The sequence below is a fragment of the Cervus canadensis genome, chromosome 24 (assembly GCF_019320065.1).
Source record: "Cervus canadensis isolate Bull #8, Minnesota chromosome 24, ASM1932006v1, whole genome shotgun sequence".
NCBI classification, from domain to species: domain Eukaryota; kingdom Metazoa; phylum Chordata; class Mammalia; order Artiodactyla; family Cervidae; genus Cervus; species Cervus canadensis.
Window position 1 is genome coordinate 35985525 of NC_057409.1, and position 27827 is coordinate 36013351.

Genomic DNA, 27827 nt, shown 5'->3' on the forward strand with positions numbered 1-27827 from the left:
TGCCGAAACTTTGTCCAACCTAGGTTCTTAAAATAAATCAACTATACTTTTTAAATAGTCATCACTGGTACTACCTTAATTCCATCAGATTCCAAATATTTGCTGAGTCCCAGTTCATCCAGTGCAGCAGTGTCAGGCACTCCACCATTCCCAACAATAGGATTGGCCATGGTAAGAATCTGCCCCTTGTAAGCAGGGTCAGTAAGAGCTTCTGGGTACCTGAGTAAAGATACCAAAAAATTACCAACAAATTCTTGATTTGTATACTTGATCTAATTTATTCCGATTCTGCATTCATAATCTGATTTATTTGACCCTTGAAAATTAAAGAACATGAGAACAAAATCTTACAAGCTTGTCTCTAGATTTTGCCAAACTTAGGGAAATTTTACAGTAAAATATGGAAACGTATCCCATGATATTACTGATATGAAAAGACTGTTAAGTACTGTGGCATATTCTTATTTAATTTTCTATTCCCTCAGTTTCTTAAATTTTTAATACCTTGAAAAATTCTTCATAAGGTATTAATCTTTTAAGTTAATCTATTTATTTTAATTGGAGGCTAATTAATTCATAACATTGTAGTGGTTTTTGCCATATGTTGACATGAATCAGCCATGGGTGCACATGTGTCCCCCATCCCAATATTGCTCTATTTAATGTTTGCAGGTATTTTAATTCCCAAAGATTCCCCAAGTACCAGATATGAGTGAGTCCAAACTGATATTTACTACTGATGGATGACAGTTTTGCCAAAATATTAACTGTCAAAAGTTGAAAAGTCTTTTTATCTTTTAGCATACTGGAGAACATACTGATTACATCAATGGTGGCTGTCTGGGTATATATGTTTGTTAAAATTTATTGATTATTTAAAATATTAATTTATTTTTTATGAAAAAAATTAATAACATTTATTTTTAAATACTTTAGGTATAGAGAGGTATATGTTTGATAATTATCAAGTTATTATTGATAGTATATGTTTGATTTTTTTTATAGAATAAAATGAATGCCACAAAAATTGATCAAAAGCATTTCTGTCTTCTAAATTAAAAGATTCCAAGTAACTATTTTAAAGTAAGGATATAGAATTAAGAGTAAATACAGAGGGCTTTATTTTAAAGTGTAAGGAGGGAAAAAATAAGAATACATGTATTCTTGTTTCTGTTCTATATATAAATAAAATTATATATAAAATGTTTATTCTTAATAATATGAAATATTATTCAGGATCTATCTATAGCTATTCCATATTTTGAAATACACTGCAATGAGATTTTTTTCCACTCTCCTACATTTTTACTTCGCACAGAATGAGTTAAACCTAATCTTTCTTGTAGATTACTATTGAAAGTGGATTTAGGTGCTGAGGGGGACAGAATGACAACCTCAAAACCAATGAAGTTCAGCTCCAGCAGTAGTCAACATGAATTCTTCTACCCCCACGCAGACTAACTCCTCCCAGAACTCCCTTGTCAACAGAATTGTCTCTCAGCTCAGCAAACTCTTAGGTGACAAAAGTGCTGTGATATTTACACATACCCACACCCCCATCAGCTAATTTCTCAAATGCCTCTGACCTGTCAGGAACTAATAATTTTTTAAACCAAGGCTTACACACAATATAAATGCGTATCTTGCTGATGAAAAACAAAATAACTCCCTTATCAAGCACCTTACTGGGTGAGCCACCAATGAAGGAAAGCAGCATTTCTCAATGGAAAATAGGATCTGTGGACTAACCTTATTAATGAATGCCTTTTTCTACATGAAAAAAAAAAAGCCTTTAATTAATTTAATTTTACTTCCTTTCTTCTTTCTTCCCATAAAAGAACTGGCTGCTCCCTTTAAACATAAGCTTACAATGCTGTCTCCAGTAAATGAATAAATACAGCTTGTCTTAGAGAACTGCAGTGTTGGAAGCAAATTAATCCATCAGGTCCTGTTTGACTTTTGTGATGTGACAAGATTTATTACCCGTAATCTATCGCAGAGAAGAAAACTCTAGTGCCCTCCATCATTCTGATCTATATTAAACAGTTGTTTGTTGGCAGGTATATTAACACAGCTAGTAATTAGTGCTGTCGAAAGGCTTAAATAATTGCCTGGTGAAGCAAAACTTTGCAAACAGTTTTCATACTCTGTAATTTAATGTTCTCACCAGTGGAACTATTTTAAAAATCATCTAATATTCTTTATTTCAAACAGGGAACTAAGAGTTTAGTGAAGAATGTACATTAATGATATAATGGAAGCTTGGTCAATCAATATCTTCAATATCAGTTAACCCAATGCCTCCTTGTCTTTATAAGGTAAGGTTAACTGAATTTCCCTAAAGAATTCATCAGCTATTTTAAAGTTTAATCTTTTGAATCTCTAATGGAAACCTTTTGAAACCACCTAATTTTTTAAGATATAATTTTTAAATCCCCAGCTATAAATTACTAGCTGATCCAATTCCCTCACTCTTTACATATGGAAAGTAAGACTTAGAAAGCCTGAGTGATTTTCACAATGTCACATCATCAGTTACCATTAGCACTGAGACCAGAACTTCGGCCTCCTGGTTGCCAGATGAACATTTATTGGCTAGATAAAAGCAGCTGCATAATTTCTGTAGCAACTCTTACCTTCAGTGATGTATGTATATTAGCAGATCTTAAATACTAAATTTAGTCTCACTTGATAAATTTTGAAAATATCAGATCTATGTACCAGGTCTCCCATGGATTACCTCAAGATAATAAATATATCTATTATTTCACCTTTCTTAATAGAGTGCAAAATTACAAAATAGCTAAAGACTTTCTTAGCTCTTTGTGTGTGTGCTAAGTTGCTTCAGTCATGTCCCATTCTCTGTGACCCTATAGAATATAGCCCACTAGGTTCCTCTGTCCATGGGATTCTCCAGGCAAGAATACTGGAGTGGGTTGCCATGCCCTCCTCACGGGGGTCTTCCCAACCCAGAGGTTGAACCAGCGTCTCTTATGTCTCCTGCATTGGCAGGCACGTTCTTTACCACTAACACCACCTGAGAAGCCCCTTAGCTCCTTAAAGTAGTTCATATTAGAAGTGCAAAGCTGATTCTTCACTTCACTAATGGAGTGGCACTAGAGTGCACTACGCACCCTTTTCCTTGCTTCAATTTTCACCTTAAACTAGATTGGTGCTGATCGCTTGCCTGTCAGAAGCTACTTGGTAATATCAACATAACTTGTGTCTTTGTACCCGAAGTTTCTAGAATTAACTTTGTTCTTTTTTACCAGGGGAACACCAGTGTCTATATTCTCTTTCATTTACAGCCACAGGGAGGAGTTTGTGTCCAAGGTTCAAGCTGTGTACAAGCGCAAGGCAACTTCAGGATAATGTGTAGTGTGATAATGATGATGCGATGATTTCAACTTCCCACCATGAGTCATATCATCCAGCTATTCCTCTATATCAAAGAAAAAGAAAGCCTTGGAAGAGAAGCATTACTTACCCTGCCAGGCCAGTATTAAAAACCACTTCACCAGCAACAGAGGATGGATGGCCAAAGGAGTAACCTTTCATCTTAGTTCCATCTTCCAGGACAATATGTGCTGTCTGTGCCTAAAGAAACAGATGTGTGAATCTTAGTAGAATACAAAATATAAAGCACAACTAGCTGAAAAAAAAATCCAAAATTACAATATGCAAATGTATTAAATAAATGCACAGTATATTTGATAAAAACCATACTCTCTAGATTTGAAGTTGATATCCTGTTACTGACCACTTTTCTTCAAATGTATGGCTCTTCTCACTGGCAGCTGTTTTGTTTTGCTTGAAAGAGGAACTGAAGCATATCAATACTTTGTCTATCCTCAGTCCACTTGTAGAATTATTGATAACCCAGAAATACTTCAATTTAGCTGAAATGCTGTATCTGTCTTTTCCCTCTTGGTATTCCCTAGCTTTGCTCAAGTATAACTTAAGAGAAATAACACTGTGAATTGTATCATACAGCTCTTCAGTATTCTGAGGCTTAGAACTAGAAGGGATCTTCAAGGTTATCTGTCAAACTGTTTTCCACAGACCCCTTGTGTTTGATGAACTTATCTCAAGTGCTGCCCCTTCCCTGAGCTTTAGGATCATAAAGAAACTAAAACTTTATTGTTCTATGAATACTGATGCAAAAGCAAGCACTATGGAACATCTGAAAATACATCACATTTTGCTTTCTAGTAGAATTAATTATATCCAGGATGCTTCCCTGGTAGCTCAGTATTAAAGACTCTGCCTGCCAATGCAGGAGATGCAAGTTCAAAAATGGCAACCCACTCCACTATTCTTGCCTGGAGAATCCCATGGGCAGAGGAGCCTGGTGGGCTGCAGTCCATGGGGTCTCAAAGAGTTCAGACACAACTTAGCCACAGGAGCTATCTTCATTGCGGTGCCTGGGCCTCTCACTGTGGGGGTTTCTCTTGTTGTGGAGCACAGTCTCTAGGGCACTCAGGCTTTGGAGTTACAGCACACAGGCTCAGAAGTTGCAGCTCCCAGGCTCCAGAGACCAGGCTCAATAGTGGCCCACGGGCTTCGTTGCTCCACAACATGTGGGATCTTCCCAGGCCAGAGATTGAAGTCGTGTCTTCTGATTGGCAGATGGATTCTTTACCACTGAGCCACAGGGAAGCCCCCAACATTTTGATTTTATTAAAAGTAAACTATAAAGGAAAATATCTCAGCAATAATTGAGGAAATTAGAAACTAAATTGATATTTTATTCTATTCAGTATAATTTTTAAGACAGAGAATGGCATTATGATTATATTTTTAAGAATTTTCATTTTTTAAGATATATACTGAAATACTTTAGGATAGACTTATATCATATCTGAGGTTTCTTCAAATAATCAGAAGTTGGGAGAATGAATAGAGATATGAATGAAACAAATTTGGCCATGAGTTGAAATCACTTAAGTAAGGATGATCACGATGCTATTCTCTCTTCAAGGGTGAAATGCAGCCATCAGAGATAGAAATACACTAATTCTCTCCTTTCCTTTCCTCACATTTTTAGCTCTGGATCCTATGGTGTTGAATCCTTTTCTATCCTACCACTCACCTCCAGTCTTACCACACACACACACACCAACCTTGGTATACAACAGGAACACAATACATGATTTCTAGACCTCTGTTTCTATGTTCTAGTTTAACAAAGTGTACTCAGCTTTTCAAGTGTTAAAATGGTAAAACCTCATTACTTTTCTGTTGTAAACTTCTCTTTAGAAATACAATGCCTCCTTTAGTTACAAAGTACACAAGTTCCTTTCAGAAAGTTGGACAAAGTGCTATCTGGCACATTTTATATGTGTTTGTATCAGTGTGTGTATGAGTCTCCATGAGCAGAGTTAACCAAAAGTATGTTATCCTTCACCTAACTTATCAAATAATCTTTGAGGCAAAGTTTTCTTATATCTACAACCTTGGAACCAGTGTTCAAGATCTCAAGTTTGACATTACCTTTAAATAGTCATGATTTACCTTCTCAGCCACTAAACTAAAAAGTTTTTGGAATTAGTACAGAGGAAAGCACAATAAGTAATTAATGTAAGTAATTAATTAATGTAATTAATGCATGATAACAAGACTTCCCTGACAGACACTGGCTTAACACACAGTTACCCAGTCTGAATTCTGTTTCTATCTGGGAAATCATCTTTGCATGTCACTTCTAATAATATTATTTTCTTATTTTACATTTTAATTTATCAACCATTCTTTATTTGTAATTCAGGACAGAGGCTGATGATTTCAGGAAGTAAAAGTGATCATGTTCAGTACATTTCCAAAGAATACTACAAGTTAATCAAATGTCTAAGGTGGTGGTTCTCAATAGGGGTAAATTTATTGGGAAAATGTCCTCGGTATCTCTGATGTATTTCAGCAGATGAAAACCTCCGTTTCAAGTCATGGAAAAATACTGTCAAAAAATAATTTCTACTGAAAGTATTATTTTCTGTTCTTGAGGAAGTCATGTGTAGCCAAATGCTTTCATAAAATGGAGGTAAGTCAGGAAACATTTACCTCCTGATATTTTTTAAAATAATATTTAACTTTCTTAGAACCTAAAATAACTGTACTTAGTTGGCAAAACTTGGCACATGAACTGAAAATTTCAGTTGTCATATATGCCAATTTGTCTACTGTACTCAGTCGTACCTGCCTAACATAATACCTCTGTTTATATTTTTCCCTTTGCTTTTCTTTATCCTCTTATCTGCCAACAAAGGTCCATCTAGTCAGAGCTATGGTTTTTCCAGTAGTCATGTATGAATATGAAAGTTGGACTATAAAAAAAGCTGAGCACCAAGGAATTGATGCTTTTGAGCTGTGGTGTTGGAGAAGACTCTTGAGAGTCCCTTGGACTGCAAGGAGATCCAACCAATCCTTCCTAAAGGAAATCAGTCTTGAATATTCATTGGAAGGACTGATGCTGAAGCTGAAACTCCAATACTTTGGCCACCTGATGCGAAGAGCTGACTCATTTGAAAAGACCCTATTGCTGAGAAAGATTGAAGGCAGGAGGTGAAGGGGACGACAGATGATGAGATGGTTGGGTGGCATTACCAACTCGATGGACATGAGTTTGAGTAGGCTCTGGGAGTTGGTGATGGACAGGCAAGCCTGGCCTGCTGCAGTCCATGGAGTCACAGAGTCGGACATGACTGAGCAACTGAACTGAACTGCTCCTCTTCTCCTATAAGAATTTCAAATTCTCTGATCTACCTGATACCATCTAATTATTTTTAAAAAAGGTAAAAATTAGCATAAGCAATCTGACTCTTGTTAGCTTATTCCTACAATTCTGCTTGGTATTTCTCTTCTTCTCTCCATGGGACTATTTTCTACTTTACATTCTGTCTTTTAAAGATATATTTGAGGAGACATTTATTGTTGCCTGAAATAGTCCCTGAGATTGTGTTCAATATGTCTTTTTGCCCCTATAATTATATTTTTTCTTCTTTTTTGCAGCTTTTATTGATCTTCCAGTCTCTTTTCCACTGCACATTATACTGTTACAAGTCTTCTGTTTACTGCCTGTACTACCCTTTATATTCCACTTAACTACATTGGCCTCTGATGAGTTTCAAATGATAGGTGCCAATTGACTTATCTATGAATCGCTGGAGATACTCTGAACAAAGAGCTATTATTTGGAATCCCCTTTTCTAGCTAACAGGTCCCCAAATGCTATTTCATTCCAACAAGTCTGAAAGAAATCACTGTTACCATCGAAGGATATTTTAGTTGCCTCAGACCTAGTAGAAAAATGTGCATAGTCTAGGATTTAGACTATAATCATTTAAATGCATATTACCAGAGCACTTTTGTAGTTTGAATGCTAAAAGTGCAAGGAAGACTTAATGAAGAAAAGTCTATACACTCATAGAATGTCAGGAAAAGTAGCCAAAGACTATATAAGTTCTATAAAATAAATGACCTCTATCATGGCATGGTCCCTAACTGTTTAATTAAAAAATGCATATGCCAATAAAAGAGTAGATTTTTCAGGTCACATTATTTAGCTCCTACCATGTGCCAAGTACCATGCTCGGCTCTGAAGATACATGGATAAATGTCTTCAGTCCCCCTCCCATTCAGTTTAGTAAAAAGGCCAGATATGTGCTCGGATGGTAAAATAGAGGAAACCTCAAGAAGAATACCTCTGAAACACCTGGAAATACAAAGATGAAAATACATCCTTTCCATTCAGAGATTTCTCTTTAATAAAATAATTCACCCTTTCCTTCCCATTCATGATTTCAGTTATTGTTGTTCAGTCTCTAAATAATGTATGACTCTTGGCAATCCCATGGACTGCAGCACACCAGGCTTCCCTGCCCTTCATTATCCCCCAGAGTTTGTTCAAACTCATGTCCATTGTGTCAATGATACCATCCAACCATCATCCTCTGTTGCCCCCTTCTCTTCCTGCCCTCAGTGTTTCCCAGCATCAGGGTCTTTTCCAATGTGTTGACTCTTCACATCAAGTGGCCAAAATATTGAAGCTTCAGCTTCAGCATCAGTCCTTCCAATGGATATTATTCCTTTAGGTTAATTTCCTTTAGGATTGATTGGTTTAATTTTTTTGCAGCCCAATGATTTCAGTAATAAAAATTAAAAATTTAAGAAGAAAACATCAAATTTTGAATCTGAAGTTTAAAGATTCCTTCAAGTCTTTACTCAAAGTCATTCATCTTCTTGGCAAGACCTATTTAAAATTGCAATATGCCTAAATGTCCACTGATAGAGGAATGGACAAAGAAGATGAAGTACATATATGTAATGGAATATTAGTCATAAAAAGGAATAAAATAATGCCATCTACAGTGACATAGATAGACCTAAAGATTGTCATACTGAGTGAAGTAAGTCAGATAAAGATGAATATTATATGATATTGCTTATATGTGGAATCTTAAAAAAAAGTGGTACAAATAAACCTATTTACAAAACAGAAATAGAGTCACAGATGTAGAAGACAAATTTGTGTTTACAGAGGAGTGTTAAGGAGGGGAGGAATAAACTGAGAGGTTGGGAGTGACACATACACACTATTAGATATAAAATAGATAACTAGTAAGAACTTGCTGTATAGCACGGGGAACTCTACTAAATGCTCTGTAATGACCTGTATGGGAATAGAATCTAAAAAAGAGTGGAAATAAATAGCAATATGCCCCTCAGCACTCTATTTCCTTAGCCTACTCTTTCTTCACAGCACTCGTTGCCTTCTAACATATCATCCAGTGTCTTCTTTAAAATATCTGTCTAATCCCACTAGAAAGTGAACTTCATGTGAGCAGAGGGCTTGGTTAGCTTTGTTCACTGATGTGCCTGCCTCCAGGACCAACATCAGTGCCTGGTACAGTGTAGACAGTCATTTAAATTTTGTTGGATGAATAAAGCATCACTAAGTGACTATCTCAAGACAATATTATCTTAAAAATACTGAAAAGCATGATTATACATTCAGTTTTAGTTTGTTCTAGATATAAATTTTAAAATACAAACATCTGTTTTGAGTCGCTTTTTCACAACAGCGCCTTAAGTGTAGTCAACTTGGAGGTGTTATGGTGGGAAAGAGATGTGACTGGCATTGAGGGAGAAAGGTTAGTGGGTAGTTATCCCAAGATATGCATACTGAGTGAGTATGCTGCATGTGAGTGTTCAAATACATCTTATGCAGAGTTAAATATTATGGTAATTTAAAACAAAAGGTGGGGAATAAGTGTAAATCTATCGCTGATTCATATCAATGTATGACAAAACCCACTGAAATGTTGTGAAGTAATTAGCCTCCAACTAATAAAAAAATTAAAAAAAAAAAATAAAACAAAAGGATCATTTACATCAATTTAATAGGAATTTCACAAGAAATAGGCTGAAGTGCTTGAATTACATGACAAACTATTTCAGTCCCTTTCTCACTTTAAAAATATAGAAAAAAATGAGAATGCTATCCTTACCCAGTGTATCCTAAAATATAGGAGTATGGAAAGAAAATCCTGTATTCTACCTGGGTTTAGAATAGCTTATACAAATGAATTTTGCAGAAACATCTTTCTCATATTATTCTCACATACTTTTGCAATAGCAAACTCAAGTGAAAGGTCTAAGTCAAATTCAAAGCGATCAAAAGTTATTTTGAACATTGAAATCTATTAACTTTTTAATCATCAAAATTGGTTGAATTAGCACGGACTAAGATTGACCCTTGGAAGGAAGATTGATCCTTGGAAGGAACTCTTGGAAGGAAGGTTATGACCAACCTAGATAGCCTATTAAAAAGCAGAGACATTACTTTCCCAATAAAGGCCCATCTAGTCAAGGCTATGGTTTTTCCAGTAGTCATGTATGGATGTGAAAGTTGACTATAAAGAAAGCTGAACGCAGAAGAATTGATGCTTTTGAACTGTGGTGTTGGAAAAGACTCTTGAGAGTGTCTTGGACTGCAAGGAGATCCAACCAGTCCATCCTAAAGGAGATCAGTCCTGGGTGTTCATTGGAAGGACTGATGTTGAAGCTGAAAATCCAATACTTTGGCCACCTGATGCGAAGAGCTGACTCATTTGATAAGACCCTGTTGCTAGGAAAGTTTGAGGGCAGGAGGAGAAGGGGACAACAGAGGATGAGATGGTTGGATGGCATCACCGACTCAACGGACATGGGTTTGGGTGGACTCCAGGAGTTGGTGATGGACAGGGAGGCCTGGCGTGCTGCGGTTCATGGGTTCGCAAAGAGTTGGACACAAATGAGAGACTAAATTGAACTGAAGATTGATCCAGTTCAATTTGAAATTTGAGTCTGCTGCTTCTCTCTAGGTTGATCACTACAGGGCAATAAAGCAGACAATAAATTCTAAGATGAGTTTAATCTGACTCCCTCTCAGTGGAATTGAGAAGGATTTTGCTCAGTTTGCCTTCACTAGACACAAAGAACAACTTTTCTCTTTCCAAAATATGAATATGTATATAAACATTATTATCAGATGACTACTTTGGGGGTTTTTTCCCCTTCATTTTACTTTTATCTCTGATTTGGAATAAACAGCCTCAATTCTTTTAAAATGTCCTGCAGCTCTTCCTTTCACATTTTCTCCTCTGGGTCTCTTACTAAAATTCCAATAACTTTTCTCAGTAAAACCTTCTTGTAAATTAAATTTCACTTATGACAGGATCCACTTAGTGGCTTAATTTTAATTGGGTACTCATTTTCATTATAGTCTAATTCTTCATCACCATTTAAGTGCATATGAAATTATAAGAATATTCTTCAACTCTCAAGATCATAGCCAATTAGAAAAATTTAACTTTTAATTCATTATCTAATTTTAGATCTAAGTGCCTCAGAGTCAAAGAACTAGTTAGATGTCGTTAATATTATCTTTTATTCATATTGACTCAACCAATTTGACATAAAATACTGAAATATAACAAAGAAGTTTCAGGTTCAACTTGTACTCATTTTCAACTTAGAAGTTAAGAGATATTTAAACTGTTTTAGTTAATCAAATGTAAATCAATCCTTGACTCAATGTTATTTATCAACCCAAATATTCATAGTCCACTAAAAATAATAATAAGAACCTTACAACAAGGGGCAGCAGAAACATTAAGCTTCTATCTGAAAATCTCCTTTCAATAAGGTCAAGCACATTGTGATTGGCAAATGCTCAGATCATGGATTTTGAGAGATAAAGTAATTATACATGGCATATATACATATATGTATAATCTATTGCTGCTAAGTCACTTCAGTCGTGTCCAACTCTGTGACCCCATAGACAGCAACCCACCAGGCTCCCCCATCCCTGAGATTCTCCAGGCAAGAATACTGGAGTGGGTTACCATTTCCTTCTCCAATGCATGAAAAGGAAAGTGAAGTCGCTCAGTCGTGTCCGACTCTCAGCGGCCGCATGGATTGCAGCCCACCAGGCTCCCCCATTCCTGGGATTTTCCAGGCGAGAGTACTGGAGTAGGGTGCCATCGCCTTCTCCGTGGTATAATCTATTACTAGTACCTAAATAACTATTACCCAAATCTGCTTACATACTCCTAATCTAAATTGTAAACCAGCTTGAAAAGACATTTCCACTTAAGAGTAGAGTATAACTTTTCATCCAACTAGAGAGGAATTATTTTAAGTATAAAGAGGGCATACTTCTGAAGAAAAGCCGTGAGAAGAGCAGATGCATGAGGGAAAAAAAAGTTTAAATAAAATAAAATAAAATTCATAGACTAAATCACTTCCTGTTCCCTAGCACTATTATTCCTGCCCTAAGCAGCCCTACCCATTAGGAACTGTTTGAAATTGTGCTCTGGTGTAAGGAAAGAAGGGGTATAAATGGGCTTGGGCTGGAGAGAACAGTTTTGATCATCTCTTTCACCTGCCATTATCTGGCTTTGTCCTTCCCTTCCATACCCTGCCTGTTAAAATATGGATTTTACTCATTTGGGGGTTTTGTTTGTATGTTTGTTTGCTTAGTTGGGGTTTTGGTTTGATCAACTGTTGCATACTAAAAGCCAACTCTGCAGAGCTTTTGGAGACTGTTAGAGAAGCAAGCTTTGAAGACCAGTGGGCATAATGACTCCTGAATGCCCAGGCACTTACCCGCATTCCTGCCACATATCCTCTCTTCCTTCCACATACCCAAATTCTGCCTCCTGCTAGAAACTAAAGCTAAACATCTTTGGATATTAACTAAACAGGCTTTGAAGGACTTGTCACTTTTAAAGTAAAGGTTAAGTAAAAACTGGGCTTCCCAGGTCTCAGTAGTTAAAGAATCTGCCTGCAAAGCAGGATACGCAGGAGATTCAGGTTCAGTCCCTGAGTTAGGAAGATCCCCTGGAGGAGGGCATGGCAACCCACTCCAGTATTTTTGCCTAAAGAATCCCGTGGACAGAGGAGCCTGGTGGGCTACAGTCCATAAAGTCGCAAAGAGTCGGACACAACTGTAGCGACTGAGCACACACACAAGCTAAGTAAAATGTGGCACTTAAATTTTATTGCCCTGTATCCAAGTATACGACTAATTTCTCCAATAAGATAATGGTCAACACCAGACAACATCAAGGAGACAGACCCTGCCTTTTCAAATGTCCAACACAATATCACTGGCACATAACACAGCATATGGCACACAGTGGGTAACTGGGGAAGCCATTTTGCACCTCTATGAATTCATACTGTGGCCAGTGATGTTAACTTTCAGGGACTTTTGAAAGATCATTTAACCCCAGGTCCACAAGGGAGAGTAACAGGTGTGATTGGTGACTTCGGAAAATGGAATTGAGCAAGACTGGTTCAACTCTTCTCAATAATTTTTTCAAAGAAACCTATTTACAGTTGCATATCAATGTGAGAAATTTGCAACTGTGAATGAATACATTTGTTTCCGGGAATGGGGGCTCTAAGAAGTCCATTTGGTTACAGATCTAGGCCCTGTTTTCCAAATAGCTTTAACATTAATCAAGCTGATATTCAGATCTCTATGTCTTTGGACACTCTGTTTTGTTTCTCAAGTGCTCCTAAATTTAAAGGTTGAGGAGGAGGTATGATTAATTATCACTGCTAGAATCCTACTTGTTGTAAATACCTAGCAAATACTGACTGGTTGAATGAATGTATGAATGCATGAATGGCTATCAGGTGGCAAAGATGCTGCATAATTCTACTTCTGTTTCTCTGAGACATAACTGGCTTGCAAATTGCACTTTTGCTATGCTCCAGTTGTATTTTAACTATTCCTCTTAGGCTTTACTCACAAATGTGAGAAGCAATGGGCAATTTTTAGCTATATTTAATTCTATGTGATTTATTTCCTGGGAAACTAGTTAAGGGAATACAGATCACCTGCTTCAACAGAATTTTTTCTTCCATAGTCTACCAATAGAGATGTAAGTGGGTACAGCAATTCCTTTTGATAAAACCATTACATCATAATTAAACTTTATTCACACTAAAATTACTTCAGTCAGAAAAGCTACTAATTATTTAGCAGACTACAGCTAAATTATTAAATAGTTAAGTCAGTGAAAGAGGAAAGGTTGCAACATGAAATAGTAAAAGTATACACTCTCTTAACTTACGTGTATCTCCCCTATTATTTCTTTTCATACTTAAAATATTAAACATTCATTTTTTTCATTTTATTTTTGGTATAATATTTACTTATAACCACATTTTAGAATTAAATTTAATTGGTTTATTTTTGGTTGAACTCTTTTCTAAAACAAGTTTTCTAATTCAATATTTTTCTAGTAGTGGTTAGTCTTAAAATCTTTCAAACCCAAAGACATTAAGTGTAGTAGTAAGATACTAGAGTTACGGTTTCTCTCCCTTTGGCATCTTTTTCTTAATATTTCTTGTGAATAAAACTCAAATCACATCTGGAATATAAAATTACTTAAATAATCATTGTTCTAATTAAAAATAATTCCACTAGTGATGAAAATGCAAAATAGTACAGCCACTATGGAAAACAGTACATAGTTTCCTTAAAAAAATTAAAACTGGAAATATTTGATCCAGTGATCCAACTTCGGGATATTTATCCAAAGAATTGAAATCAGGACCTCAAAAAGATACCAGCACTCCAATGTTCATCACAGTAGTCAAGATATAGAAACAACCTAAACATCTATCCAGGATGAATGGGTAAAGAAAATGTCACATACATGAACTATGATATATTACTCAGCCTTTAAAAAGGAAGGAAATTCTGCCATATATGACAATACAAATGACCCTTGAGGATATTATGTTAAGTGAAATAAGCCAGTCATGGAAGGACAAATACTGCATAGTTTTATTTATCTGATAAAATGAGAATAAAAAAGAAATTCAATCATAAGCTGTAATTAAATTTACTTATAAGAATTTTAATTCAAAACTGCCACGGATAAGCCACAACATAACCAGATCAACCCAGAGTTACCTATCTATAAGTCTGTAAGTCATTAGAGTGAAATGTCAAGTCATTAATTACATCTTATAATCTGAAAAGAATAAGCAGATTTTAAGAACTTTTCACACTGATTCCAGGCCCTTGAATTCTCAAGCTCTCAAGACTGTTAAGACCACTGGTATGATAAACATTGAGATGCTCCTCTCAGTCCTCCTCCAGGAAGGACCTGCTACCCTGCTGCAAGGAATGAGGTCAGTGGATGGTCACCAGGGTCTACCTTCTTGCAGGATCTACCTCAGTTGCAGAGGGCTGCCTTATCCTTCCTAAAGTGAAAGTCACTCAGTCATGTTCTACTCTTTGCGACCCCATGGACTGTATAGTCCATGGGATTCTCTAGGCCAGAATACTGCAGTGGGTAGCCTTTCCCTTCTCCAGGGGATCTTCCCAACCCAAGAGTCAAATCCAGGTCCCCCTTAATGACCTTCCTAGAGTAGCCCATATCCACAGCAGGCAGAGCCCAACATGAGAAACACTGAAGGACAAGACTTCCCATCAGGTTTTGTCAAACCAGATTCATAATTTAATCTTTGCCCAATCATACCTTTTGAAGTGTCCCTCCACTAATATTAATCTCTAGTAAATATCTGACTCTCCAAACAACATCTCTGTGTCTACTTTCAGAGAACCTAACTCATGACAGACAGCTAAACCAAATGAGTCTGGATAAGAATCCAAAGGCTTTGGAGAGCCTCAAGAAAGGAAGTGCTGCTGTTTATAGTGTTCTAGCTCAGAAGCTACCAGAGACACATAGAACAGTGCAGGACGTGTGAATGGTCTCCTTTCTTCAAATATCTCTATAACATAACTAGTGCACAGTTTGAATGAATTTGACACATAGGTCAGTCAAGATCCTTAGCCAAAACTAATGGTACCCTCAAGTTGCTTAATGTTCAAGAGTAGACATTTAGTTTAGTTAGGGCCCTAAGCACAAGTTCACCTTGCAATTATGTTAATAAGATTCACAGACACACACACATACACACAAAGAACATTTCTCTATATCTTACAAATAGTTGTTTATTGACCTGAGTCAGTGTTTAAATTGTATCTGCAATTCATAAAATTAACTCTACTTCTTCAGAATTATATTTTCCCCTCTCCATGTAGTTATTTGTGGAAAACATAATCCATCCCCCACTTTGCCTAGGGTTTATAAACAATATAAATCATAAGGAAAATACATTAAAACTAATTTGTACTCATGGCTTGATTTATTTAATTTAAAGCATACCTATATTGTAAATTTCAGAGTCAGCTTATAAAATAAGTAGGCAAAATTATGTTTCCTAATGACTTCATTTGGTTTTGAAGATTAAAGTATGAAATTAGTACTCTCTATATCTTAATACTAAATGTTACTTTTATCTGCAGATTTATTGGAGGACCATTGGTAAGACTGAATATTTCCACACAAAATATTTAAATTTAAAGCTGAATTCTCTGTGTATATGTAATTGCTCCAGTCCTGTGGACACTGATAAGTTTTCCATATTTCAATCCCAAAGAAGGGCAATGCCAAAGAGTGTTCAAACTACCACACAATTGCACTCATTTCACGTGCTAGCAAGGTAATGCTGAAAACCCTTCAAGGTAGGCTTCAACAGTACGTGAAGCAAGAAATGTCAGATGTACAAGCTGGATTTAGAAAAAGTAGAAGAACCAGAGATCAAATTGCCAATATCCACTGGATTATCGAAAAAGCAAGGGAATTCAAGAAAAACATCCACTTCTGCTTCATTGACTACACTAAAGCCTTTGACTGTGTGGATCACAACAAACTGTGGAAAATTCTTAAAGTGATGGGAATACCAGATCACCTGACCTGCCTCCTGAGAAATTTGTATACAGGTCAAGAAACAGCAGTTAGAACTGGAAATGGAGCAAACTGTTTCAAAATTGGGAAAGGAATACGTCAAGGCTGTTTATTGTCACCTTGCTTATTTAACCTCTATGGAGAGTCCATCATGCAAAATACTGGGCTTGATGAAGCACAAGCTGGAATCAAGATTGTGGGGAGAAATATCAATAACCTCAGATATGCAGATGACACCTAATGACACCCTAATGGCAGAAATCAAAGAGGAACTAAAGAACTTCTTGTTGAAGGTGGAAGTGGAAAGTGAAAAAGTTGGCTTAAAACTCAACATTCAAAAAACTAAGATCATGGCATCTCGTCCCATCACTTCATGACAAATAGATGGGGAAACAATGGAAACAATGACAGACTTTATATTCTTGGGCTCCAAAATCAATGCAGATGGTGACCACAGCCTTGAAAATAAAAGACCCTTGCTCCTTGGAAGAAAACCTGTGACAAATCTAGACAGTGTATTAAGAAGCAGTGACATCACTTTGTTGAAAAAGGTCCGTATAGTCAAAGGTATGGTTTTTCCAGTAGTCATGTATGGATGTAAGAGTTGGACCATAAAAAAGGCTGAGCACTGAAGAACTGATGCTTTCAAACAGTGGTGCTGGAGAAGACTCTTGAAAGTCCCTTGGACAGCAAGGAGATCAAACCAGTCAATCCTAAAGGAAATCAACCCTGAATATTCATTGGAAGGACTGATATTGAAGTTGATGCTCCAATACTTTGGCCACCTGATGTAAAGAAGGTCTGGAAAAGACCCTGATGCTGGGAAAGATTGAAGGTAGGAAGAGAAGGGGATGACAGGAGATGAGATGGTTAGATGGCATCTCTGACTCAATGAACATGAGTTTGAGCAAACTCCGTGAGAAGGTGAAGGACAGGACCGTGGGCTGCAGCCCAGGGGGTTGCAAAGAGTCAGACACGATTGAGCGACTGAACAACATGTACTTGCTCCATTCTTAATCTTTTATTTCATAATTTTATCTTTCTCTACATTAAACTGGATTGCATAACTATATGGGCCCTATTCTTATATTATTTTAAAAATAGGCATTTTTAACAAACTGGGCAATCTTTGTATATTGCACTTTCTAGTACTTGTAAAATCTGAGGATGCTAAATTCTAATTGATTTTTTCCTAAAATGCATTTTTGTAAGGAAGATTGCATGTAAATAGAAATTCCAATAAATTCTTTACTGGTTGGCTTATCTGCCATGGATGTTGCTATTATGTGACATTTCAAGAATGTGATATTGGAACCTCCCTGAGTGGTTAAGACTCTGCACTCCCACTGCAGGGGAAGCAGTTTCAATCCCTGGTCTTGGGTGAGATTCTGCGTGATGCATGGTGTGCCCAGAAAATTTTTTCTAAAGAATGTAACACTGCAGGTAGACGACATTTTCTCTAAAAGTCTCACCTCTTTAGGATTTTTCATTTTTCCTTAAAATTAAGATTTATTGCAAACCAATATTTAAGGGCCTATTTTCATTTCCTGATGATTGAATAGCTTTAGTATCAGCGTTAGTCATTCAGTTGTGTATGACTCGCTGGGACTCCATGGACTATAGTCCACCAGGCTCCTCTGTCCATGGAATTCTCCAGGCAAATATACTGGACTAGATAGCCATTCCCTTCTCCAGGAGATCTTCCTAACCCAGCGGTTGAACCTGGGTCTCCTGTATTGCACACAGATTCTTTACCATCTGAGCCACCAGGGAAGCCCCAATTAGCTTTATGGGACCACAAATAAATGACCAGAATTTTACACTCTAATACTATCAGTCTGAGATCAAGTTTAAAAAGTTAGATGTTCCAAAGCAATTTCCAGGACAAGAACAATGCAAAAATAATTAATGGGAGACACACAGCTAAATTTTTCTTCAAAAGTTTTGAAAATACATCCCTAGTACCTATGCTCAACTGACTTAGAGAGTTTTGTCTTAAGAAAGAACAGTCAAATTCATACAGAATTTATAATATGACCCATAAAAGTGTGTAAAAATTTTGAAACAGCCAAGCATGCATTACTGTTGTTAGGTTTTCCTTTGCCTAATAACAGGGTGTTATGTTTTTAAAAAATTATCCACTTGCTCATTTATCATTTCATATCCCAGCATTATGCAGGACTAACTTTGAGAATATCAATTATTTACTGTGAGCCAGCTTTCTTTGAGTCCTTTCATTCACATAAGTCAAAATAAGACTTATTTTGGCCCCAAGAAGGAGCCAAAAATTGTTTATGTGAACATGTACCACATTCGACTTTTGTGCATGTGGAGTTTACAGGACTACAAGAGAAAGAAATAAATTGAAAATTGAAAAGCAGCATGTTTCACTACAAATACATGACAATATTTAGGTTGAAATGGAAGAAATATGTCAACAAAGTAGCACTGCCCTAAAATACTGTATTTATAGAATTACTAACAGCCATATAAAGCAGGAATCCTCACTGATTTTTTGACTTAAACATCCTGTTCTCGAAATGGAACCGAAAAAAGGGTAGGAAAGGAAGAGAAAAACCTGATTTATTTTGTATCAAAATATAGTATTGAATACATAAATGGACTCAAGTAAGAAATAAAATTTAACAAGGGAAGCTAGATCATTCCGAAGCCACATTAAAGAACAAATATGCCTTCAGATATTCATAGAATCACACTAACAAAATGCCAAATTCAAAAGATCCATATAATGTTTGAACCCAGTGAAAATTCTAGCCAGATTTCGTACATATATATTCACTTTGTGTGCAGAAACAGACATCCACATATCCTTACATTAACTACAACACTTACACATCTATGAAATAGTAATAATGGCACTGTTTCTTCCCCTGGGTGTGAGAATTCATCAACAAAATGTTCTGGATGTAAAGTCTCAAGCCAATTTAGCAATAAGTTCCATAAAAGATTTGAATATAAAACATTATAGCTATTCCATACAATAATCCCCTTAAGCTAGTTGTAGAAATGAAAATTATTTACTCTGGGAATTTAATTGTATTGCCATTAAAAGATTTGTCTATGTAAATTATTTGCATATCAAAAAATGATAGAAGCTCCATCTGTTTATTTCTATTTTCACCAAAGCCTAAAGCTGTATAAAACATTTGATTTCTGGCTCACCTGAGGTTTCTTAGACATTAGTTGCCATTAGTCCTCATCCTCTTAAGAAATAAAATATATCTGAACCAAGCTTTGGAAGGTAGGAAGCATAAGCCAGAATGTATTTTAGTTTACTATTGCATAGATAATCAGGTAAAAAATTAAAATCTTCAAGTGTCGTTTATTAGTAAGTGAAACCTTATTTTTCTGTTTTGGAGTTAGTACTTTCAAAATACAGATACTTAAAGTTCAGATTTAAAGCAAAATTTGCTACATCTAGAATATTTATTGAGATTTCTCTGCAGTTACAATGTCTGATACTTCAGGATTTCAAAGTACTATAACAGCAGTAATCAATTAAGCCTTACAACATCTTAGGTTAATAGCCTTACAACATCCTAAGTTAATATTAAGTCATCTTCCTTTGGTTAAACATAAGCCAATGTTGGGGGTAAAATTACAAGGTAAATTTACTTGAATATTTCTTTGTTCTGGACATTTATAAACAAATGAGTCAGATTCATAAGTAATTTTTATTCTAGTTATGTTTCTTATTATAAATAAAATATAGCCTTCAGAAAAATTCTACCACAAAAATATATAAAGTGTAGGTTTACTAACAAGCACTTAATGGGCATTTGCTAAGTGGTAAATCATTCTGAATCTGGGAGGGATCAGCCATATTGTAAGCTGTTTATTTTATGATTATAAATTATTATGGATCTTATATTTAGTTCTACATCATACAAGAAATATATTCAGTAAAACTCTCAGTAATACAGCAACTTTATTAATTCATTTGTAAGAGCCTCACATTAGCCAACAGCCTCCCTATGATATTTAGATCAATATATGGCATTTATTGGGGCCTCCCTGGTGGACAAGAGCAAAGAATCCACCTGCAATGCAGGAGCTGCAGGAGGCGGGGGTTCAGTCCCTGGTAAACCCCCTAGAGGAGGGCATGCTAACACACTCCAGTGTTCTTGCTTGGAGAATCCCATGGGCAGAGGAGCCTGGTGGGCTACAGTTCATGGGCTCACAAAGAGTTGGACACAGCTGAAGTGACTTAGCATGCACGCATAGCATTTATTAAGGTGGGGAAAAAAAAGAAAAATAATTGTAGAGCCTTGAAAATGTTTTCATGAGTTGAACTCATTTAGACCAGATGAAGGAAATCAAGAGTAAGCTAGGGATTGCTAGGGATGAGCAGTCCAACACTAGGCCTGACCTTGGCCCATGTAGATTTCCTGAACTCTTGGTCAGTGTAAAGACCCTAGGAAATATTGGTCACATCAAGGACATTTGGTCTTGCATAGCAAATTCCAAAAGCCTTGAAGTATGACCAAAAGCAGGGTATGACCACTGCCCAAGAGATACTGGAAACTCTCTACTACACCCTCTAACCTTTGGTACTACTTGGAAACATGAAGAAAGTCTAATGAAGATGTAAGAGCAGAGAAATGTTCTCTATTTCCACAGCAGTAAAATCTATACTTGTTCAAACTATCAATAAGTCTGGTAAGCATGGTCAGATAGAAACTCAAGGCACCATCAGCAGGAGAGGGCTGCATGAGGCCAAGACTATCACCAGTTCTTTTGGCATTTCCTCACCCAGTATTCTTAGCTTCTGATCCAGGGCTGGGACCAGGGGAGGCGAGTGAGATGCTGAGGGCACAACATCAAAGGGGCCACTCTGTCAGCCTTGTAGTGAGAACTTCCTTCAATGTTGGACATTAGACGTCTCACTCACCTACCTTAGTCTGAGCCCTGTCCAACTATAGCTTTCTCAAGGGCTTCATGGCAAGAAGTTTGGGCTTCCCTGGTAGCTCAGTGGTAAAGAATCTGCCTGCAATGCATGAGACCTAGGTTCAATTCCTGGGTTGGGAAGATGCCCTGGAGGAGGACATGGCAACCCACTCCAGTTCTTGCCTGGAGAATTCCACTGATAGAGGAGCCTGGCAGACTACAGTCCACAGAGTCAGACACAACTGAAGCGATTAAGTAGTAGCATAGCTGCTGCTGCTGCTGCTAAGTCACTTCAGTCGTGTCTGACTCTGTGCGACCCCACAGATGACAGGCCACCAGGCTCCGCCGTCCCTGGGATTCTCCAGGCAAGAACACTGGAGTGGGTTGCCATTTCCTTCTCCAATGCATGAAAGTGAAAAGTGAAAGTGAAGTTGCTCAGTCATGTCTGACTCTTCACGACCCCATGGACTGCAGCCTACCAGGCTCCTCCATCCATGGGATTTTCCAGGCAAGAGTCCTGGAGTGGGTAACCATTGCCTTCTCCAAGTAGTTTAGCAAGAAGCTCATAATATGAAGAAACTGTTGATGACAAACAGATGAGTCCATACCTTAGGGAGGTTAAAAGGTAGAGTAAATAAACAAAAATGTTCAAAAGAGAGGATCCCTCTCAACTAATAAAATATTGTCCACCAAAAATATGCAAAGTTGCTAAATCATCTAAACTAATTCTGCAACATCTCATTTGGGATTGGAACACAATTTATTATTTTAAAAAGAGAATTATCATGTAAGAAATTCAGCCCTAAAATGTATTTATATGTAGTAAAAGCCTAATACAATCATTATTCTTAAATGTGTATAATAAATTTATTCCCACCACCACATCTAATATGTACAAAGAGGACTCCTATATAATAATGAATTATATTTCCTAAGAATGTCTTTAAAACTACTGCAAGATAACTAAATGATTCTAATTGTAGGAGTTTTTGCAGCTGCCAATTTCTAAGCAAATAACAATAGTTCCTCAAGGTTGAACTAAATAGTTACTTCTATGTTGGAATCAGAATCTTAGAAAATGAAAACCTTTTAAAAGGAATGGTGATTCCAAAGGCTTATTTGTATCTGAAGTATCAGAGAGAAGGACACTTAGATTGTTAGATTCTTGGCTTAATTATAACACAGGTCACCATTTTTTTTAAATGAGTAGATTAATGTTAGAAATAGTACTTATTGAATCGTTTTCTACTCATAAGGAACTTAACCTTTTCAATTTAATGCCTTTGATTTCCAAATTCATTTGCAAGTAAAAATAAAACTATTTAGTCTTAGTGACTTTCTAAGACTTGCAAACTCAGAATTTTAATTTGTATGTTTCCTGCAGTCAGAGACTATCCACTTATTATTCTCCATGTATACTCCCAGGATACAAGTTTCATATTTATTTGCTAAGTAAATAAATACATAGGATATTAAGATGTACATCCTGACTTTTGGAATTGAATTTACCATAGTGAAAAAAATTATTTGCTTCATAGTCCTTGAGTCTAATTCCTTATAAGCAATATCTTCCTAGTGATAGGTTTACTATTAAGGCACAGGTGAAAAAAATCATCATAAGTATTTGAGAATTTTTGTCAGATATTATGTCACTGTAATAATTTATAGTCCACAAAAACATTAAGAAACTCTGATCTAAGTCTCTATGAGGTCCTTCTACTAAAATGTATAGAATAGAATGTTGTCTAAGTATCCAGTTTTTACTTTTTGAAAATCAAGCCCTTTTTGGTTTCATCATTTGCATATATTTTCTCCCAGTACATAGGTTGTCTTTTTATTTATGATTTCTTTTGCTGTGCAAAAGCTTATAAAATTAATTAGATTCCATTTTTTTATTTTTGCTTTTATTTCTATTGCCTTGGGAGACTGACCTAAGAAAACATTGATTGGTACGATACATACATTGCACAACTGGTACAATTTGTCAAAGAATGTTTCGCCTGTGTTCTCTTCTAGAATTGTTATGGTGCCTTGTCTTATTTAAGTCTTTAAGCCATTTTGAGCTTATATTGGTGTGAGGATGTGTTCTAAGCTTTAATGATTTATATACGGCTGTCCAACTTTTCAAACACCACTTGCTGAAGAGACTGTCTTTTCTCATTGTATATTCTTGCCTCCTTGGTTGAATATTAGTTGTCCATAGGTGTGTGGGTTTATTTCTGGGCTCTCTGTTCTGTTCAGTTGATCCATATGTCTATCTTTGTGCCAGTGCCACACTGTTTTGATTACTGTAGCTTTGCAGGATTGTCTGAAATCTGAAAGGGTCCTGTTTCCTATTTTGTTCTTTTTTCCCAGGACTGCTTTGGAGATTCTGAGTCTTTTATGGTTCCACATAAATCTTAACTTTATCTGTTCTAGTTCCGTGAAAAATCTCATGGATATTTTGATACATATTGCATTAAATCTGCAAATTGCTTTGGGCAATATGGCCATTTTAACAATATTAATACTTCCAATTCAAGAGCATGGGGGATATCTTTCCATTTCTTTGAGTGATGGCTCAGTTTTCATTATTTATGTTTTTTAGTTCTCAACATAAGTCTTTCACTTCCTTGGTATGATTTGTTCCTAAGTTGTTGTTGTTGTTTTGATGTGATTTTAAAAGGGGTTGTTTACATTTCTTTCTAATATGTCATTGCTAGTGTAAAGAAATGCAACCTATTTCTGTATATCAATCCTGTACCCTGCTACCTTGCTGAACAGTTTTTACTAAAATATTTTATAGATTTTTAGCACTGATCATGTTTGGTGGTCATATAATTCTTGGAGTTAATCGAGAATTGTTTCCACACTAAAGATGACAAAATTTAAATTCAGAGAGAATATGTGGCCTGACTAAGTTTAGAGCATTGATAAATGTATGAGAAAGGTTAGAATTCAGGCCTTTTGTTCCTATCCAGTGTGTCTAACAATGCACAGATACAAATGACTGAATATAATAATGAGCATTAAGATTACTATCTCTAGAGATTTATACATTATGGTAGTTTGGTACTCCTGATATCGAATGTCTTTAAAACAAAGAGCACCCTGAAATTATTTCTTCTTCCTTATAAATGAAATACAACTGTGTCTATTAACAAAGAAAGTGAAGGGGAAGTCGTTCAGTCATGTCCAACTCTTTGCAACCCATAGACTATAGCCCGCCAGGCTCTTCTGTCCATGGGATTCTACAGGCAAGAATATTGGAGTGGGCTGCCATTTCCTTCTCCAGGGATCCCTTCCCAACCCAGGGATCGAACCCAGGTCTCCTGCATTGCAGACAAATGCTTTACCATCTGAGTCACCAGGGAAGCCTGTGTCTATTAACAAAGGTACACTCTATAAATATTAGTTACAAATACATGAGGAAGGTCTGCATAAAAGTATCAGTGCATCACTGCTGCCACCTAAGTCACTCTCCTTGTCAATTGCCAAAGGGATGGTGACCTCCAAAGACATTGAAAAGGCAATGAATTTACACTGCAGTGCTTATACATCTGATCCCAGAGTATCTTCCACAATCCATTTAACTATTTATAACTGGCTATAAAGCTATTAACCTTTAGTGACTGTTCTCATTGCCCTTCACTAACCATATGTAACTATATCCTAATGATTTTAACTGTCTTTAAAATAGGATGCTCATATAAAAAGAATTTAAGCTTAAATATATCTTTCCAAGAGAATTGAGTTTTAGAAGTGAAGGTATAAAGAAAAGTAGGTAGAGGACTGTTTCAAAATAAGTGAATAATAGCACAAGTTCCCTTGGACTGCTGTATAGAATTTTAATTCACTATTGTGAAGTTTAAGAACTTCTATTTTTCATGCCTGGCATTCCTCCAAAACTTTGGCCAGAAATGATTGAGTGTGAGTAATGGCTTTTACACTAAATGATGGCTTATTCCTCCTACAGATTTGTCATTCTTCGCTGTGAACTTTGGCAGACCCTTAAAACAGATCTGCCACCATGAGCTAAAACTACTTTCACAGTGGACCATCCTCATAATTAAACCATTTTACTGTAGTTGTGGTTGTATAGAGCACTTATTATGACAGTAGAGAATTGGTTTCTCGTATCAGTCACATCTATGCCATTTTATGTGGTCACTGAATGTCTCTGTTTCATATGATGGAGATACACCTAACTCTAGCTACCTGTTTTTGTAAAAAGGAAAAGCTATTCCAAGGCACACAACTTTGAAGTCTTAAAAGGCACATCTAACTGTCGGTAATTCTATTCATCACTGTTTATTCTCTCTGAAGTGATATGAGTACCCTTGAGACATTACTAACACAAATGTTCACTCTCATAACTTGTATGTTGTCACTCTATCTTTGATGGTGGTTTAGAACACATCTCCTTCTGGCTCTCTAGTTACAAATTAACCAAATCCAAGAAAATGGTTGTTCCTGGGTTTCTTAATTTAAAATGGTAGTTTCTTTTTTAAATTTTTACTTTATCTTTTTAGCCATGCTACATGGCATGTGGGATCTTAGTTTCCCAGGCAGGGATCAAACCCATGCCCCTTGCAGTGAAAGCATGGAGTCTTAACCACTGGACCAGCAGGGAAGTCCTTAAAATGATAGGTTTTTATATTTCTCCTGAGATCTTGAGCTTTCTCATTCTCTCTTTTCTTTCTCTCTCTCCCACCACCATAACTTTTCCTTCACACCTCCTTTCTCTTTCTGTCTCCCTCTTTCTTCTGTTTATTTCACTCCTCTTTCTCTCCCACTCCTATCAGTGGAGGTCACAGAAATCTGTGGGCATTGCTTAGCCCTGAAGATATCATTCAGGGCTAAGGTCATGCTGCACTCATTTCAGCAACCTAAGCACTTGAAGCTGGGAAAATATTTGGAGGACTTTTAGTCAACCTACTAAGCAAAGTAGAAACAGAACACTCAAAATATTACAATCTCTTTTTACATCAACAGGTAGGGGTTGTTTGGGATTTTCTTCCTACTTCCCTTTTACAACTCTTACTGCTAAGAAGCAATATATTTAAAGCTTCTTTGATTACTTAAATTTTATATTCACTAAAGATGATTTTTATTGGCAAAGTTTCCTTGTAGTAATTTCAGACTTCTCTGGTAATAAATGTCTTCATAAAGGTATAGGAAGGAACAGAAGCTCCTATTGGAATTTCATAACTCAATGGTGGGGTGGAGAAGAACATCTAATGTCCTCTTCCTGGACCTGCTCCTCAGTTATGTACACTGGGAGAGACAGACTCATCAGTTGCTAATTGCCTTAATATCTTAATCTTCAAAATAAAAGTAATAAATTTATCCTTCTTAAAAAGGGATTAAGAGGAAAAAGCAAAAAAGCAAAAAACAAAAGCAGTGTCTACATGATGATCTGTAGATATCAAAATTATGTATATATTTTCCTTCCAAAATCTTTTCCCAGAATACTTTACCAGTGAGCCCACAGAGAGTAGAGGCTGGACACACGACCTACTGGCCTCTGGCTCATGCACATACATGCACCTCCATGTGTGAACCCAAACTGTGAGCAATGGTGTCTGGGCACAGAGCCCTGATAGCCGTTTTAGACAATTGTTTTCTAAACAGAACACTTATATTTTACATAGTCACAGGACATGTGATTCTTCTTTACACTGAGTGAAAACTCTTAATTTTCATAGCATAATTATCAGAGCAGATAATGATTATTTGCAAAATCTGTAGGTCCTCTAGCAAAGCAAATATTAATAAGTAGGCAGCTCAGAACTATGGTTTTCTTTTGTTAGTGACACTTTTGCTTCACACTAAACTACACCCACACAATTTTTTTTTGAAACAATGAATATAGGAAGATTACCTTGACAGAAAGGAGTCTGATGCCAGGTCTTGCAAATTTCCATTGATGGTGTGCCGTCACATTGGTTAAGCCAAAGCTTGTCTTCAGGGTCTTCACCACTTTGCAAGCTGTCAAAATCCTTGTCATTTTGAAGACGATTTGTGACTAAAATCAAATAAAATTACGTGTATTTTATGAGAATTTTGTTATAAGGTTTTTTCATCAATGTGAAGAAAGCTGGGGATGTGCAGTCGTGTTAAGGCTGACTGCACAGTGATCTTTGGATTTCCATTCATTCTGTCATTAAATGTCTTCAGCCACAGCTCCTCCTTCTCTTAAGCCCTCCTCCCAAGGTAATGTCCAGAGATGTTCCGTGGACATGTAATACAAATTGCAACACATCAAACACTACCTTCTCCTGCTGAAATAGTGCTAGTGCTGTGGAAAACCAGTATCGGTCAAAGGAATTGCTTATGCAGCTGAACAGAATGACCTAGACACTGTGGACAACCTTAGGAATATCACTTACCCTAAAGAGTAGCAAATTCCTAATAATGCTAAGGGTCAAAGATTTTTGCTTGTGTTAGATGTAATGTCTAATTTGCCTTAAAAGACATTTTGAACTCCCAAAGAAACTCAAGACTTGCCATTTTCTGCTTGGAAAAGACAATGGACACCACATATAGGAAAAAGGAGATCAGAACAAGCTTTTATTCACAAATATAGAATAAACCTTTCTACATGTTTTTTAGTTTAATAGT

General features: G+C 36.5%; 1 protein-coding gene across 1 annotated transcript in view; it reads right to left on the bottom strand.

The window, feature by feature from the left end:
* The window catches only part of CPS1 (carbamoyl-phosphate synthase 1), a 139887-nt gene extending 112535 nt beyond the window's left edge, over positions 1-27352 (bottom strand). Inside the window, exons 1-3 of the mRNA XM_043445685.1 lie at positions 27088-27352; positions 3488-3597; positions 75-219 (exon numbers count right to left, since the gene is read on the bottom strand). Coding sequence (XP_043301620.1) covers positions 75-219; positions 3488-3597; positions 27088-27213 — 381 coding nt within the window. The 5' untranslated portion in view covers positions 27214-27352. The remainder of the gene's footprint in view (positions 1-74; positions 220-3487; positions 3598-27087) is intronic.
* Positions 27353-27827: the final 475 nt, after the last annotated feature.